Below are 15814 nucleotides of genomic sequence, written 5' to 3'. Positions count from 1 at the left end.
TAAAAAATTGCTCTCATCTACAGTTGGGCTGAAAGAAGCTGGATAAAACCATTGTGGCATTTATTCAAAACCCCCCAAAATGGGATAAATACCTGCCTTTCAAGTCATTTAGAATCACTGGTTTTGCACAATATGGTCCATCAAACCGTAATCTTAGTACTATCATCCTTGTTCTTTTTTCTTCTTCCTGCTTATTGTTCCTCAGACTTCATTCCAACTCATGTATTTAAACTATATGCCTTTCAGATTGGGAATAGTCGTCTTTTTCTATATGTTTGTGCAGTTCACCACAATGAGTCATTATCTAAATGGGTGCATCTGGACATTGCTAGAACAGAATATTTTTCTTGGCAAAGAATATCTTGAGCAGGAATATGAACTAAGTTGAACATTCTTTTCTAGAAATGGCTACAAGTTTCTGTACTGCTCTGCTCGTGCCATTGGAATGGCAGATATGACCAGAGGGTACCTGCACTGGGTGAATGACAAAGGAACGATTCTCCCCAGGGGCCCTCTCATGTTGTCCCCCAGCAGTTTGTTTTCTGCCTTTCATAGGTAAGCATGTGGGATTTCTTATTTCCAAGACGGGGACGGAACAAAAAAAGAAGCAGTTTACAATTTTTTTGAAATGCTGTAACCAAACACTCTGCTCTGTGCTAGATTTACTACTGAGACTTGATGTCCATCTGGGAATCATTTATAAGCTATTGTTTCTTCTGGGTTTCACGTGTAGTATGCTTTTGTTTATATAGGCATGTTAAAAGTGGCTACAAAATAGAAGTCATAGGGTAGCTCTTTGCCTATTTTCATCATTTTCTCCAAACCCTGACTAGTTACTTTTAGACTCTTTTAGACTTTTCTTTTAAAGTATAGCTGCAAGGATTTGTAGTGCAATGCTACTACACAAAATGGTGGGGGAGGGAAGTTGAGGAATACTGAATGATCTTGAAATTTTGGGAGTGCTCCATACATATATTAACATTACAGAGCAATATGGAGTTTAGTTATGATTTGACACAATTGATCTTTTGAACCAGCAACAATCTGCCTGTTCTTGATGGGAAGAGCTAATAGTGTAAAAGTCTGTCTGTTTTGGGGGGGTTGTTCATTTGTTTTTAATAAAATAAAAACCTACTGATCGATGGCTAGTGATGACATCAGCTTCCATTAAGGTCATTAATAATCCTTCCGCAGGCTTTTGGCTGAGGCGGAGTTGTGGCAAGCTTATGTGTACTCCATTCAGTCTTTTACTTTTGATTCAGACGGTCATCTACAATAAAGCAGCTCACAAACTACATTCATGAAGTTGGAATTTAGTTAGCCAATTTATTCACCTATTTTTTACTACAGATGTTGGAGAACAGAAAACATTTCATTGGCTCTTGTCTATATAACTAGCAACTCTACTAACTGGAAACAATGAGAATACAAATACCAGATAAACAGGGGAAGGAGGATGCCCTGTATCAAATTGTGATTTAGAATGTGATTGTTCAAATTTTATTTTAGGGAAGTAATAGAAAAGAAGCCTGAAAAGTTCAAAATCGAATGTTTGAATGATATCAAGAATTTGTTTGCTCCCAGTAAACAACCTTTCTATGCTGCTTTTGGAAACAGGCCCAATGTAAGTCTGTTCCTTTCTAATTGAAGGGTTAAAATGCATGAAATACTTGGGAAGCAAAAGAAATAGAATTTTCTTTTTGTGTCTGTTTAAATTTGAATACAGAAATGGGACATAGGTGCTTTTATGGGTTTGGTCATGAAAGCTTACATGCGGATACCCAAAGTAAAAGCTAATGCAACTGCTTACGTGAGAAAGGTTACAAAGATGTATTAGCATTCTCAGGATTTTATTCAATATGTGACACCTTTCCATCTTCTTTTTCAGCCTGTTTGACAGCATTATAACCTAATGTTATTGATTCAATGTTCCTGAATCATTTTTTGTATCATACAGTTCCTGTAGTTTCTTTGCAGCTCACTGCTATTGTAATTGAGCTAGTGAGAAGGGATATTCCTAAGAGGAGTATTGTCACAAGGAATAGTATTGTGTGGTATAGATTTTGTGCGTGTTTATGGTACCAAGCTTGGGAACAAGACTCAAGGGATTTGATGGGGGCAGGGGAGGGAAGGAGAGAAGAGAAAGAAGGGGTGGGGGAAGAAATGTTTTTGTTTTTTAAGGGACAGTTTTGCTGTATACTTTTGGGTCAGCTTTTATATCAATTTTCTCATTCCTTCAAAAAATTGTTATACCACGTTCAACAAGGAAATGTCAAAGCAGAGTAATGATTTTCTTCTGCGCTTTTGTTCATTTTCTTCTGTGCTTTTGCCCATGCTTTTTGCAGGATGTGTATGCCTATATGCAGGTGGGAGTTCCAGACTGTAGAATATTTACTGTGAACCCAAAGGGTGAACTGATCCAGGAAAGGACTAAGGGAAACAAATCCTCGTAAGATCATTTTTATTATTTTGGTTAGAAAAAGTATTTAGGAGTGAGATTAGAAAATAATTGTGACTGTGACCATGATGATTCCTTATGATCTCCTATTACAGCATTTGAATACTTTATTTGCCAGAGACTTTCAGCTTTGGATACTTAAATATAGCTTTTCAAAAGAAAAATAAACTGGCAAAATAAAATTGAAAATTGCTTTTGCAGTAACACTGCCTTATTGACTATAGACTTCTGGACAAGACTTCTAAAGCTTTTTCTGGCTACAGTTGAACAGTGACTAGACTGTGGAATAATGGTCTTTCTTCTTTTTTAATATAGGTATTTCAGACTAAGTGAGCTTGTGGAACATGTGTTCCCATTGCTTAATAAAGAACAGAGTTCTGCCTTTCCATGCCCAGAATTCAGCTCCTTCTGCTACTGGAGAGAGCCTCTTCCTGACTTGAACATGGAAGACCTAGTCTGAAAAGCACTTCTCACCTAGAAATGGAATTTCATATTCAGCTACTCAACTTCAGTTTAAATGTGAAGAACTTCCTTAATGAAGATGTTAATTTATATACTGGTACCATAAGTCTTACTAAAGAAATCACTTTAACTGTGTCAGTTTGAGACAAAGAAAATGCAAAGCTGCTGTCTAATTTTTTTTATGTGTTTTTGTGTTGTTTTTTTTTCCTGCAGTGCTTGTCTTTGCTTAACTGTTCTGAGGCACTTGAGATTGGCCTGTCAATAATGCTAATGGTACTCAAGTGTTTCATGACAATTAAATGCTGAGGTAAACTATGACTTTGCATTTTCATCAATACAGACTTTATTGTAAGCATAGACTTTGTATTAGTCTTAATAGTATATTTTTTAAAAAGAAGCCAAAAAGAGTATAGAAACTGCCAAATATGATGTCAGACCTATTAATAAAAACCCCGGTCTAATGTTCAGATGGATAAGTAGGCCATTTCTCAAAGGAGCCAGAACCGAAGAACAGTGTGCTCTTTCTCAAATAAAATACAGAAAATGTGTAAACATTAACAGCCTGATAGACTCTGAAGACACAAATTTCCTCTTTAAATGTAAATATGCCTTTTTCACATGTACAAAACTGTGCTTGTATAGTTCATGCTCAGATGAACTCTGCTTACTTTTTTAAACATGCTGTGCTTAGACCACTTTCTGAGCTTGTTAAAATGAAAGTTGTCTTCAGATACTTGTATGGCTTTTGTTGTTTCCAGGCTGCATTGTTTTATGTTAAATTTCAATCAAGAGAAATCTTGAAGAGTTCTTTAAGAGTCGGGGAGCTGGCATTTTTATTTCACTTTTCAGCACAGAGATGCGTAGGTGTGTGTATGCTGTGTAGGCCAGTAAAAAGTATGTACAGATTATATTCAGGGAACTGTAGTACTAAGAAAATAACGTATTTAACTTTTTAATTATCTACTGCAGGTCTTTCCAGAATACTGTGTTGCAGGTTTTCAGTAGCTGGAAGGAAGTGCAGCACAGTAGTGAGATTCCAGGTATGAGAATGGTTTAAATGCTGCAGAGCAGAATAAAACTTTTTTTTTCCTTTTGAGTAATTCATAAGTGTCATGCTGGTCATTCTTCAGGTTCAGATCAGAGCCTGTAAACAAACTGCATTCCAAGTCTAGTATTTATCAGCTGTAAAAGCAGCTAATATTTCTCTCTTCAAAAGTACTTGAAGGCAAAAGTAGTTCTGCTTTTTAAGTTGAGTTAGTGCATTTAACCTCCTTAGGACAAATCTGTGATGAGAATCTGTGTTTCCAGCCCAGAGAGTTTAAGGATTATGGTCCCTTAAACCTTTCAGTCCTGGGCTTCCTATGGCCCACAACCTTCCTTGTCACTCTTTAATCAAGTTCCTGAGGCCGTCCATTCGGGGCAATGCCCAAAATTTCCAGTGGGCTGCAGGGGAAGCTCTTGCCACTACACGGCTTCCAGTGGTTGCACACTCCTGTGTCAAGAAGCGTGAGCAATGCTGAGAAGGCAACTACACAGCGGCCCGCTGTGGTGCCTGCAGCAGGGCTTCTCTTGGTCAGAAACAGCACTTGGGGGTGCTCTTCTGCTCCAGCCTTATGCTGAGTAGAGGAAAGGAGGAGTTCACGATCTCCTTTTTTCACTACCTGCAAAACAGTGCGTTTAAAGGACTTCCGCCACCCACAGGAATATTTTCTTTGTAAGGCTGAATAGTCTTACTGTAAGGTTCTGATGTACCATTAGCTAGCCCTAAGTCAATTGGTGAACTGCTTGGGAGACAACTTTTGGATCATTATATAAATTAAGCTACTTTTTAATTCTTCCATTTTAAAGCTTCAGTGTATTGCTGGGTCCACAAAATATTAAGTAAGGAGTGGGGGCGAGGGGAATCAACTTAGAGTCTCTCTTTCAAAGCAGGAGAGAGAGACTGGGAAAGGAAATGTACCTGTCTGTTACTGTGTGCCATATATGTAAGTGAGTTGAAAGGCTTCCTCATTCTTGTACTGTGAAAACTATACTTTCAGTGACTGTTTACCAAACTCTTGGTTATGTCACCAATCTACTCAGTGTTTCAGTGGATTTCACAGGATTCAATTCAAAGCATATTTTGCCCTACTGCACAGATTCTTTGCACTGGCAGAAGCTTACAAACGTCATTCCATGTATTTTTTTTCCTTTCTTAACTTTTGTTCCATATTCTTATGACCCATATTCTTATATGGGTTCTTAACTTTTGTTCCATATTCTTATTAGAAGAAACTGAAATTTTCATGATCACTAAGAGCTTTGAAAACCAATGAGATTTGGGCTTTTAAGTGGCTTAAATACTTTAAAAAAAAAATTCCAACGTAATAAAATATTTTATTTAACAAGATTAAAGATCCTATCTAAAGATTCTGTTCTACGTGAAGGGAGTGAAGCTGCTTCTCTTAACAGTCCTTTGGGGAAGTCAAAATTTTCTTTATCATGTTTAATTGATTCTTGATGGCCTTGGTATTAGGCAGGTTTTCTAAAAATAAATAAATAATAATAAATAAAATAAAAGCTCTTCATGAAAAATATAAATTATCTGGGATAGCATTCCAGATTGGACAGATTATTACTAAGTTTTGGCTGTATCTTTCTTTCTTGATTTTTTTTTTTTTTGTTGGTTAATTTTTTTCTTCATTTGAATTCTGTTTATCCTTTCAGATTGTCATAGATAAACTGTGGATTTTACAGTGGGGACTTGGGTATATGAACAGTGTGAAAGCTAATATCACATGTATCTCCAAATGCATATAATTTAAGCTGGTGTGAATTACAAGATTGTGTGGTTGTAGAGAGCTCCTCATTCTGCTAACCTATTATTTTGCATTATAGGGATCTCCAAAAAGCTGCTTAGTTAAAAATTTTGCTTTTCCAATCTCTCTGTAACAGCTATAACTTTGATATTTGGTTTTTGATAAAATGTAAAAGTGTTCTTGAGTATTTCTGATACACGTATGGTGGGGGGTTTTGCCTTTTTTTAATTTGGAAACATCTTTTATTTGAAGCTTTGTTCAGATTTTTTAACCCTGTTTAGGGACAGAATTTGGGGGGCACTGTTCCTGTCATTGCATACCTACTTAATTTGGATTACTGGGCACTTTATTGACTCTGGAAAAGACATCTCATTACTATAAAACTGTAGGCTTGTGCTGCAATATTAATATGAAGTGGGGTAGATAAGAAATATGCATTAGCTTGTTCTTTGTTACCTTAGTCAAGAGAGGTGGCCTGAAACTAATGTTTAAAAACAAGTTGTGCTATACTTATTTAGAATTAGCACAAGCTAAATCATTCTTTCTATGAAAGAGGAACTTCTAAGTGTATATGTCTGTGGGCACATGCACATCCCTGTTAAGACTGTGTTGTTGAAGATGCAGATCCTCTTAGCGTTGGAACCGTGTCAAAAGTTGAGTCAGCGATATGTATCTAGGGACAGATAAGGAACATTGCAATTCAGGTCTCGTTAGTTACTGAGACATTGCCCATTTCTGTAATTAAGGATTAGTAATTTAATCATTTGTATAAAGTGGTAAACATTCCTGGATTTTTTTTTTTCTTTTCTACTCTACCACGCTTATACTTGTACTTCAAAAAAGGTTGGGCTTTCGTCCTTAACAGTACACAGTTGCATGTGGAATCTTGGCTCATGTATCTTCAGCTTCCTGTCATCAGAATCCTCCTTTTAAAACTTTCTTTTTTTCAACTGGAAAAGTTTTAACGCTTGTATCAACTCAGTTATGGAACTTCTGAAGCAAACTCTGAATCAGCTTATGGTAAAGCCAAAAGGGATGAAAAGAGATCTCATGTTAATATTTCATACAAGTCTTGTAGAAAATGCCCTCAGATGAATGAGAGTTGTTTAAATGACAGTAGTGCAAATTCATAATGAAAACATCAGAAATGCATAGTGAAGTTGAGATGCCTTTAAAGTGTCACTTTTACTTAAAGAAGTCTTAGTTTCCAAAGTTAAACCCTGCTGAATAGAATAGATTTTTTTTTTTTTACAGTGTTAATTATTTCCAAATGAAAGTTACATTTTGAGTTTCTTTGAGGGTGGGAAAACTCTCTTCAATAGTTTCTATTTCAATTTTATGTTGAACATGTGGAATATTTGATTGTTAGACAACCCAATCACTAATAAGATAGTGTGTTTAAAATTGTCAAATCTGTGACCATACCAATACAGTCGTTTCTGTTGATACTGGACTATCCTGGGTGCAGTAACCCACACTTTGGTGCAATGTTTATTGATGTTCAGAACAATGTTACCACAATAAACAAACTTAAACTAAATATTTTCTTCAGTTTGTACTTAGGAGTTCTTATATTACTAATGTAGTAAATATGGATTTATTTAAATTGTATTCTTCTTTTTACATGGAATTCAAGTTGCTCCACCAAGGACTATTGACACATTTGCTTCCTCCCACACTCAATTGATTTCTTCTGGACTATTTATACAACTGATAAATAATTGTTGTTATCAGACTTGCATTGTATGCCAATAGCAATATTGTGTTCAAACTATACAAAAAAGCAAACTTACATTATAATATAGAATATCAGCTAACAGATGCACTGTGGTCATAGATGCATGTATCAAGAATAAATAAGCTCCCTTGAAGAAAACCTTGCAACCACTTAGTATGAGCACTTGTAAATTTGCCCTAATTTGGAATTTTATCCTAATTACATCCAAATTAACTTTTTCCTTTCAAGGCAAAGTAGTGTCCTCCAAGACAGTGTTAATTTGCTTGAGGCAATTATTGTGAAAGCATCATGGAAAAGCATATATAACATAGTGTGTAGCCATACTATGCTTGTATGCCTACAGCCTTAATTTTCAGTACAAACTTATTCTTTCTAGTCTCTTGCTGTTATTCGTAAATATATCTATCAGTCTATCTTAGAAAATCCAGTTACTTCTGTGACACTTAAATGTGGCAGTATGTTAAGATCTGCATGAAAGTATAAACCATGTTGTGCCTTTTGATCCTTCCACAATGTATATTATTTGTATTGCTGTCCCCAGCATGCATTAGCTCTCCTTGTGCCCAGGTACAGAGCTCAGTGTTAGTGTTTTATTATTTATTACTGCAGTAGCAAAATCTCTGTTTCTCTTTATCCTTCCATGTGGTTCTGCTTACTCACCGTCACCTTCTCCTGTACCCTTCTCACTCTCCTGCAGGTGACACGTGGTGTAGGTGGCAACTTAATATGGCTGTGAAGTAGCTGTATGCATATGATTGCCCACAATCTTTACTGGAATCTTGCTATACTGTATTTTTTTTTAAGAGAAAATGACTTTCTAGCTCAGATGATCTTGAAGTGATTTTTGATAAAATTTCACTCTTGACGTGCTTGACCTCAGAATTTTCTCTCTATCAGTGCCTATTCTAAGAGTAAGTGTGTGTGTACATATGTGCATGCGCATCCTTTTACAGCACACAGAAATGTGGTTTGGCCCAAATGTATCTTAATTCCCTCTTGTCATTCCTAACTAGAAGTTTTCTGACAAAATGGGATTTTGTGGAAAAAAATTATCAAAAACATGAAGAGCAATAAACAGAGATGGTATTCTTATGGATTTGTTACCGGTGTCTTTAAGCATATGTCCATCTTGTCTCTGATTAGCATGAGAAAGCGACTTGGGAGCAACTGGTGTGGACTGACGCATACCTATTGGCACTTTTTGCAGTAGTCCAGCTGAATAGCATTTCACCAGTGTTCATATCTGTTCCCCAAATCCTTGCCCCTCTCTCACACGCAGGCCTCACTAGTTGTTTTTTGTGCAGTGAGTGACTGTGCAAGTGCAAGCAACAGAAGGGTGATACGTCCTGCGAATGCCAACTGTTCAGGTTTGTTGCAAAAACATGTTCTGAGCTCCTGCTGTTTCTCCTGCATCCATCTTGTCTAATAGTAAACCTATTCATGGTGTATGGATTGTTCTGTCTTGGAGCAACTAGTCTTAGATGTGTAGAGGACAGGGGCCTCTACTAATTCTCTGTCAAAAGCTCCTTCAGAAACTTCTGGATGACTGGTCAGCCTTTTGGGGGCTCTGGTTGCTAGCAAGGAACCTCATCCACAGCCTGCCAAATTCTCAACTCCCTTCTCGAGAGAGGGGTTGCCTTGCCTGTGAAGTCTGCTAAACCCAAACTCCATCCAGTTCTTGGGCTATGAGTTCAGGAAGATAGTGAGAAGAGGGGAAGTTCACCATAGGTTTGTGTGTCCTGGAAATCCCATTACTCCACTCCCACATATTTCATGCTGATTACATCCCCCCAAGAGGATCCCATGGTGTTATATACACAGTCTACCCTGTTCTCTTTGCCCACACAGACACACATACACAAAAATAAAGAGGAGAGGTGCATTGAAAGAGTGTCTCAGGGAGAAGTGGTATGGCCTGTAAACCACATTGTAGCCAGCTGTGGCCATGTTTCCCAGAAAGGGCACTTTCTCTTGTGGAAGGAGCACTTTTCTTGCATGTAGGGCATCGTTTTTTAAGTGTCATGTCAATCAATCTGTACCAGGAGGGCAATGGCAGGCTACGTGTGCAGCTTTGTGCTGCTGGTAGGGAAGCACCCCTGCCTGTTGTATGCCAAGCTCTCAGGCCAGCGGTGAGTGAAGCTGTGATGTGGCTGGCTGTTCAGAAGTGTTTTCTGGGCAGTGCCAGGTTACCTGTGCAGATTTCCTGTATGCTGCATGGGTGAAAAGCGTAGGATGCAGAGCTTCTGGAAGTTTCTCTGTGGGGCACAGCAAGGACATATTGTTATCTTCTGCATGGCAGGGGCTGCCACTTTCATGGGGCATGTTTTCAAAGCTTTCGTACGGCATGTTTTCCAAATAGAATGCCGTCTGCTGCTTCTCCTCCCTTGCCATAGTCAAATTAACCAAAAAACCTGGTGATATTCCTGTCTCATACTGAGGATGCCCAAGGCCCCTCTAATCACTCGGGAGGCAGTGGCTGTAGCGAAGAATAGGGGCAAAGCCCTGGAGAATAACCTTTTGCTGTAAATCTTCCTAAGGGCCAAAGGTGGCTGGGGCATGGTCTGAACTGTCCCCCGCCCCACACACACACTTGTGTGTGATGTGAGGACCTCCCTGCCAAACAGCTGGGGCAGCTTGGCTTGGTGGGAGCTCAGATGTTGAGCTACATGAGAGCAGGGACTTGGGTTAATGGCTTCCATGTAAAGTGCTTTGAACTGAGTACAGCTGTGCATTGAGACAATCACAGGCAATGCTGAGCCACCTCATGAGTGCTGCAAAAGTCTTCTTCTTGCAAGGAAATGTGCCAGAAAGATAGTTTTGCCCAAGCTTTCACCTTGTACTGCTGAGTTCTGCTTTAAAGAGTAAACAGGAGGAAATACGGGGTGCTTAGTTCTGAAATGAACTGGGGGACCTTCATCCTGTTCATAGGAAGTGGGGCCACATTGTCACTGGACTGATGATTTCAGGCACAAAAATGACTGCACACAGGGGTAGCATCTCCCACTCATAAAAATCAGTATTGTACACAGTGCTGTGACTGGGTGGCCAGGGGTCTCACTTATCCCAGCACTGAGAGCCTGTGCTCTTTATGGCTTCTTTGTAATCTTTTCTTCTCTTCCATTCCTTCTCTGCCTCTTCTTTCTCTTTCCTCCATCTCTGCTCACTTGCCCAATCTTTTGTCCCCCACTTCTGCTGTGGGGATATTCTTCTACAAGTATTTTGGAGGAAATAGGCAACATAGCCCAGAGTCAGCTAGAACAGTCTGAGGCACTGGAAGAGCAACTAAAACTGGTAAGAACTGAATCGGCAGTATTTCTATCCTGTGTATCACAAAGCCTATATAACAGTGCTTGACACTAAATAAGTAAACACTTAAAATACACATGCAAGCTTGACTGGGAAGCCAGAAATTGATGTTTCTAAAGGTGGGGAAAGGAAAAATATCAGCTTACGGTGCTACTGTGTTCACTGGAAAGCAAGGGAGCATCAAGACATCACAAGTAGGCTTTATTTATTAATATTTGCAGTTGTTTTCCATCAAACAGTTTTCCTCACATTTCTGGATATTACTGTCTGTCTGTCTGTGGAGGTGTATGTATATATATATACACACACATTAAATATATATATATACACACACACACAAAAAGCATACTCTCAAATGCACTTGTCTGTGCTGAAAAATTATAGTAACATTTCTTTTTTTCCACAGTCAAAATAGCTAGCTAGCTAGATTGGTAAATGCCACAACCTGCTTATGTATTAACATGTTATAGGATGCTCTTTGAAATCTCTCATATAACAAAGAGTTGGCAGAGCTGTTCTTTTGCCTCTTGTATTATGTCTGCAGGGTACATTGCAGGAGGTTTGATTCTGGCTTGAGTGCAAGTCTTTCTTGTGATGACAGCATATAGCCTTAGATAATCCTGATAACTTGATGACTTGAACTTTACGCCAGTATCTGGGAACAAAGAGCAGCCAAAGCATACCTGCTGATCAAGTGTCAGTGGGGTGCATGTTCCCCCAGTCTCCCTGTTGATAACGGGGAGTGGGCTGGTGAGATATATGCCTATCCACTACTATGCCATAAAGTATGGACTTACTTTTTCAACAAATATAACTTGCTTTCAAATGCATGATGTATCTAGAGGAAACAATTCAAGAGAGATTTGAATCTCCTGGTTGCAGCTGGGGAGCTCTTTATCTTGTATTCTCAGCCTTTGTAAGCTGTAGTAGTGGTGTGGTTATACATACTATTGCATTGTTTCAAACCGCCTTCCTACACCTTCCACTTACAGCTTGCTGTACTTCCTTGACTACTTGTAACTTTCTTGAATGGCTGGTTGGCTTCACCAAGTTTGCTAGAGTCTGTCTCAGCTAAATTGCATGAAGGTACTGCAAGTAACCTGGGGTATATTGAAAGGATGTATGGTGGAATACCAGATGAAATCCTGATTGCTTTGGGTAATGTCTCCACTATCTATCTCTTAAGTTTAAATAGTAATTTTGAATAATGAGGTAGTTCATATGTTTTGCAGTAAAAATTTACATTGCTGCTTTGTTCCAAGCTTTCCTGGGGATATTGTAGATTTTGTGTCTCTCTGCTGCCTGATTTGCCTTTCCCCTTATCTGCTCTAGGATACCTTATTCATGTTTGGCTGGAGCAGTGTCTCTCTGGCTTTCTACATGTGGGCTTGTCTTCAGAAGCTCTGCAGCTAATGATCTGGGTATTAGATTTACCTGCTTTACAAATGATGCTGTTTTGGGGACTCTGCTGCTGTTAAGAGCTGTACTGTCCCTGAGAGACCACCTCGCCTTGTGCCTGCCTAAAGCCTGTCGGACACAGATGCCTGTAGAGCTTCATCTGGTGTGGTTTGGCTTTCTTCCTGTTTTGACTTGAAATAGGAGCACCTGAGATGACTGATACTGTCCGTTTTGCACACTTGATTTGGCCAAGAATCTTGCAATCCTCATACTGCATTGCAAAACTACGTTGTTTAAGAAGTCAGGCAAATAAATCTCAGTCTGTTTCCTACAAAGCATATCTATGAAACATGCAGTGTACCTGTTTTAGAGCTCCCACCTACAGGATTTTTTAAGGCATTCTTGGTTTACAGATACTTCCTCTTTAAAGTGGTGGATGTTCTTGGATGTGGTAGTCAAATTCATAAAGAAACTGTGAAATGTTCCCTTTAGTGTAGGTATTTCCTTGTTCTGCTGCTGTTTCTCACTAAGATACAGAGGCTCTGCCAGGCGGTTCAGGGTATTCTAGAGCAGGGCTCTCACTCCTTCCTTTGAAGCTGTTCTGTTTTGCATGGAACAAATATTCAGTGGGCCAGTGAGTGAGTCTGTGCGTGAGTCTGCGCGTGAGTCTGCTTCCAGCTGCTGCTTTAATGAATGTTTTATCCAAGCACTCATTGAAGCAGAGACTGGAACTCAGTTCCTACCTCCCTTTGGTATTCAGGAGGCTACAGAGTTGCAAACTTCCAGTAAAAAAAAAAAAAAAAAAAAAAACCACTTCACCAGGAGGAACTGAGCCACTTACTTACCCTGATTACAGCAATTGCCAAAGAAGTGGTAATTAAGGTTCAAGTCTCCCTCAGGAAAGGCAGGAATCTAGCACAGCACTTCCTTGTCAAAGCTTTAGCCACTGTGCTGCTAGAGAGGGGGGATGGGACACTATCCCTAAAAGCTCTAAAACATGCCCTCTAAATATGCCTCCTAGATTGGGTTTTGCTGTGGCATAGTTTAGGGAATGCTTTCTATCTGTGTATAAATGCCAGTTATGCTGCAGTATGAGGGCTCAAACAATCTTAACATCTTCTGCAGCAGATCCTGGGTATAAGGAGAAACTTTCTGGTAGAAGAAGTGGCCCTGTCTGATTAGTGGAACTGGGCATGTGAATCTATGGGCTGGATTTAGAAGTCTACAGGGGTAGTTAGGTAAGAATGAATGATATAACTTTTGTTAACTCTAGCACTAAACTTTTCACCACTGATTCTTAAAATGTCTCATTTGGAGCGGAAAAAAAAAATCATTTTTGTCAGCTAGGTCTCCCTAAGCACTCATCTCACTTTGTTTGTTTCCATGAGTCATTTTTGGAACAGGCAACGATAACGTAACAACACGAGTCATACAAAGTCTGGAGCCAACTTCTTAGAGCACAGAGCTTTCTTGAGGAGAGTAAAAAATATCCCAAAATAGCCTCTCAGACTTCTGTACATAACAAGAAATTATGTTTAAAAATATGGTTGATATAGCTGCCTTCCAAAAAAACCCAGAAAAAAGTCTATCCTGTTCTCTTAATTTTGAGATCTATAAAGGTAGTGGGCTGGGGCTGAATAGAGGATGAAAGAAAACTGAGAGCCTCTGAATAAGAGGGTCTACATGCAAATGCATGCTAGTCCCTCAAGCTGCAGCACAGACCAAGACAAATCTGCAGGGAAACGAAATGGGGGAGTCTCCTTTTACAGGTTGTAAAGTGCAAGTTTACTGTATGCCTCATGCTAGTGGCTAACAGCAACTCCTATAGGAACAGCTTTCCTGCTACAAAATACATGCAGTCCTAGCTTCTGCTGATCAGTAATACCGAGTTTTCTGAAGATCAGGTGCAAAGAGATCTTCCTGAAACATGTGCTTTAAAAATCCCCTCCCAAGGAAGGGAACATCCTGTGCTCCCTACCCCAGTGCAATCCTAGCTGCCACAGGACTGACTCAGAGTTCCTCTATGGAGAGAAAGCTTTTTCTGTCTGCTTTTCTCAAAAGGAGCTCAGCTTTCAGGATGTGATAGTTTGTTGTGGGAAGGCCCCATCTCATTGCCTGGAAACAAAGCTATTAGGGAGTATCAATTCCAAACTATGCAACAGAGGCATAAGTATTTATTTGACCTCCTCAGATGGGAAAGGCTTCAGCTAAATGTATTATGCTGCTTATAGCATGGGGAGCTCTTCCTTCACCTAAAGGGATTGCTTGTTCTGAGGCTATAACCATCTGTTCTGGATTTCTAAGAAGGAAAATATACTACAAACCTCTAAGATAAATACAACTCTATGCAGCACAGATAGACTATAAAAATCATCAGTTTTATATAAGAATATATAGATGATAGTGGAACAGTCCTCAGTGAAGCACTGTTGGACCTTTTCAGCCATGAAAGAGACTGCTAGCAGTCTTAATGCACCACAAAGAAATGCTAGCAGATCTAGAGAGCCAAAATGTCTTTTTTATTACTAGCCACTTTTTAATGGTGGAATGAGAAACATTTGGTGGGACATTATCTAAGACATCTGTTTGAGACAAAAGTTGCTCCATGCATGTAAATGGATAGTGAATGTTAAAACAAGCCTCACTTAAAAGCAATGATGCAGGAGGCTGGTAACAATGACTAAGCACAGATGGGTGTTTTGTGCATTTGACAGTATTGGCTAAAAAGACAGTTTTCCTACATCACCAATATTTCCTCTGGTTTGTCTTCTGTGATGCAACAGAGGAAGTTCCCTTTTAATGTGAATACTATAAAAGTTCCAGAAACTAGAATTGTAGAATTTTTTTAAAAAGCTTTTTAAAAATATATATTTTAAGTTGCAGGTGCTTTTCCTAGCTAAGCACAGACAATTCATATTTTTCAGAACTGTCTTATCCTAGAACTCTGAATTTAATTTCTAACACCAAGCCTGAATATCAAGGGCAACATACTTAGCTGATTGTCTTTCTACTCTATGATCAATTGAAAATAACCATTCCAAATCTTTCAGTAGTAGCAACTGTACCTTACACTCACATCTGTCCAGTGCAAACCTTTCAATTGACCGAAACGAGCCAGTCATCTTGTCCCATAACATGGCATTTGACCCTCAAGGGAAAAAAGAAAAATGTGGAGGAATATCATTTCACCTTGCACTGCCATGGGTAGCAGTTGTCTCAAATGAATTGCTTATGTGAATGTATTTGACCCAACACACTAAATGACACAAGGACTAAGAAGTCATCAACTACGTCTTATATAAGCTCACTTTCTTGTCCCTGCTTTATTGAAAACATGAAAATAGTTGACCATGAAACTGTAAACTTCAGCAAGAATGTAAACTTCGATACACTAGGGAAACTGGCAGTGATACACGAGGGAAAAGGTTGCAAAAGCCAGTTTGCTAGGGAATAGCAAGAGCGCACTGGAGAAGTATCTCCTGAGAACATTTCTTCTGCTTGATAGCCGTTCTGCTGTAGGGGTGAATGATGCCTTGGGGAAGGAGTTAATTTAGCTAAAGAAACATGTCTTTTGTTGCTACTTCTGGAAACAGGGGACAAGGAAAAGGTCTCAGTGCAGACCATAAACCCATCACTGAAATCAAATATATAAAC

At 39.1% G+C, this 15814-nt stretch overlaps 1 protein-coding gene across 5 annotated transcripts in view; it reads left to right on the top strand.

Moving 5' to 3' along the window:
• LPIN2 (lipin 2) overlaps nucleotides 1-7258 on the top strand; it is a 48639-nt gene extending 41381 nt beyond the window's left edge. For 2 of the 5 annotated variants that reach the window (XM_067290680.1, XM_013942865.2), the window contains exons 17-20: nucleotides 403-555; nucleotides 1510-1624; nucleotides 2346-2449; nucleotides 2774-7258. In XM_067290680.1, coding sequence (XP_067146781.1) covers nucleotides 403-555; nucleotides 1510-1624; nucleotides 2346-2449; nucleotides 2774-2918 — 517 coding nt within the window. In that variant the 3' untranslated portion in view covers nucleotides 2919-7258. The remainder of the gene's footprint in view (nucleotides 1-402; nucleotides 556-1509; nucleotides 1625-2345; nucleotides 2450-2773) is intronic. The other 3 variants (XR_001292604.2, XR_001292603.2, XM_067290681.1) reach the window with 3 other exon arrangements.
• Nucleotides 7259-15814: the final 8556 nt, after the last annotated feature.

Source organism: Apteryx mantelli, chromosome 2, assembly GCF_036417845.1.
Source record: "Apteryx mantelli isolate bAptMan1 chromosome 2, bAptMan1.hap1, whole genome shotgun sequence".
Classification (NCBI taxonomy): domain Eukaryota; kingdom Metazoa; phylum Chordata; class Aves; order Apterygiformes; family Apterygidae; genus Apteryx; species Apteryx mantelli.
This window is presented reverse-complemented; position numbering and strand designations above follow the sequence as displayed.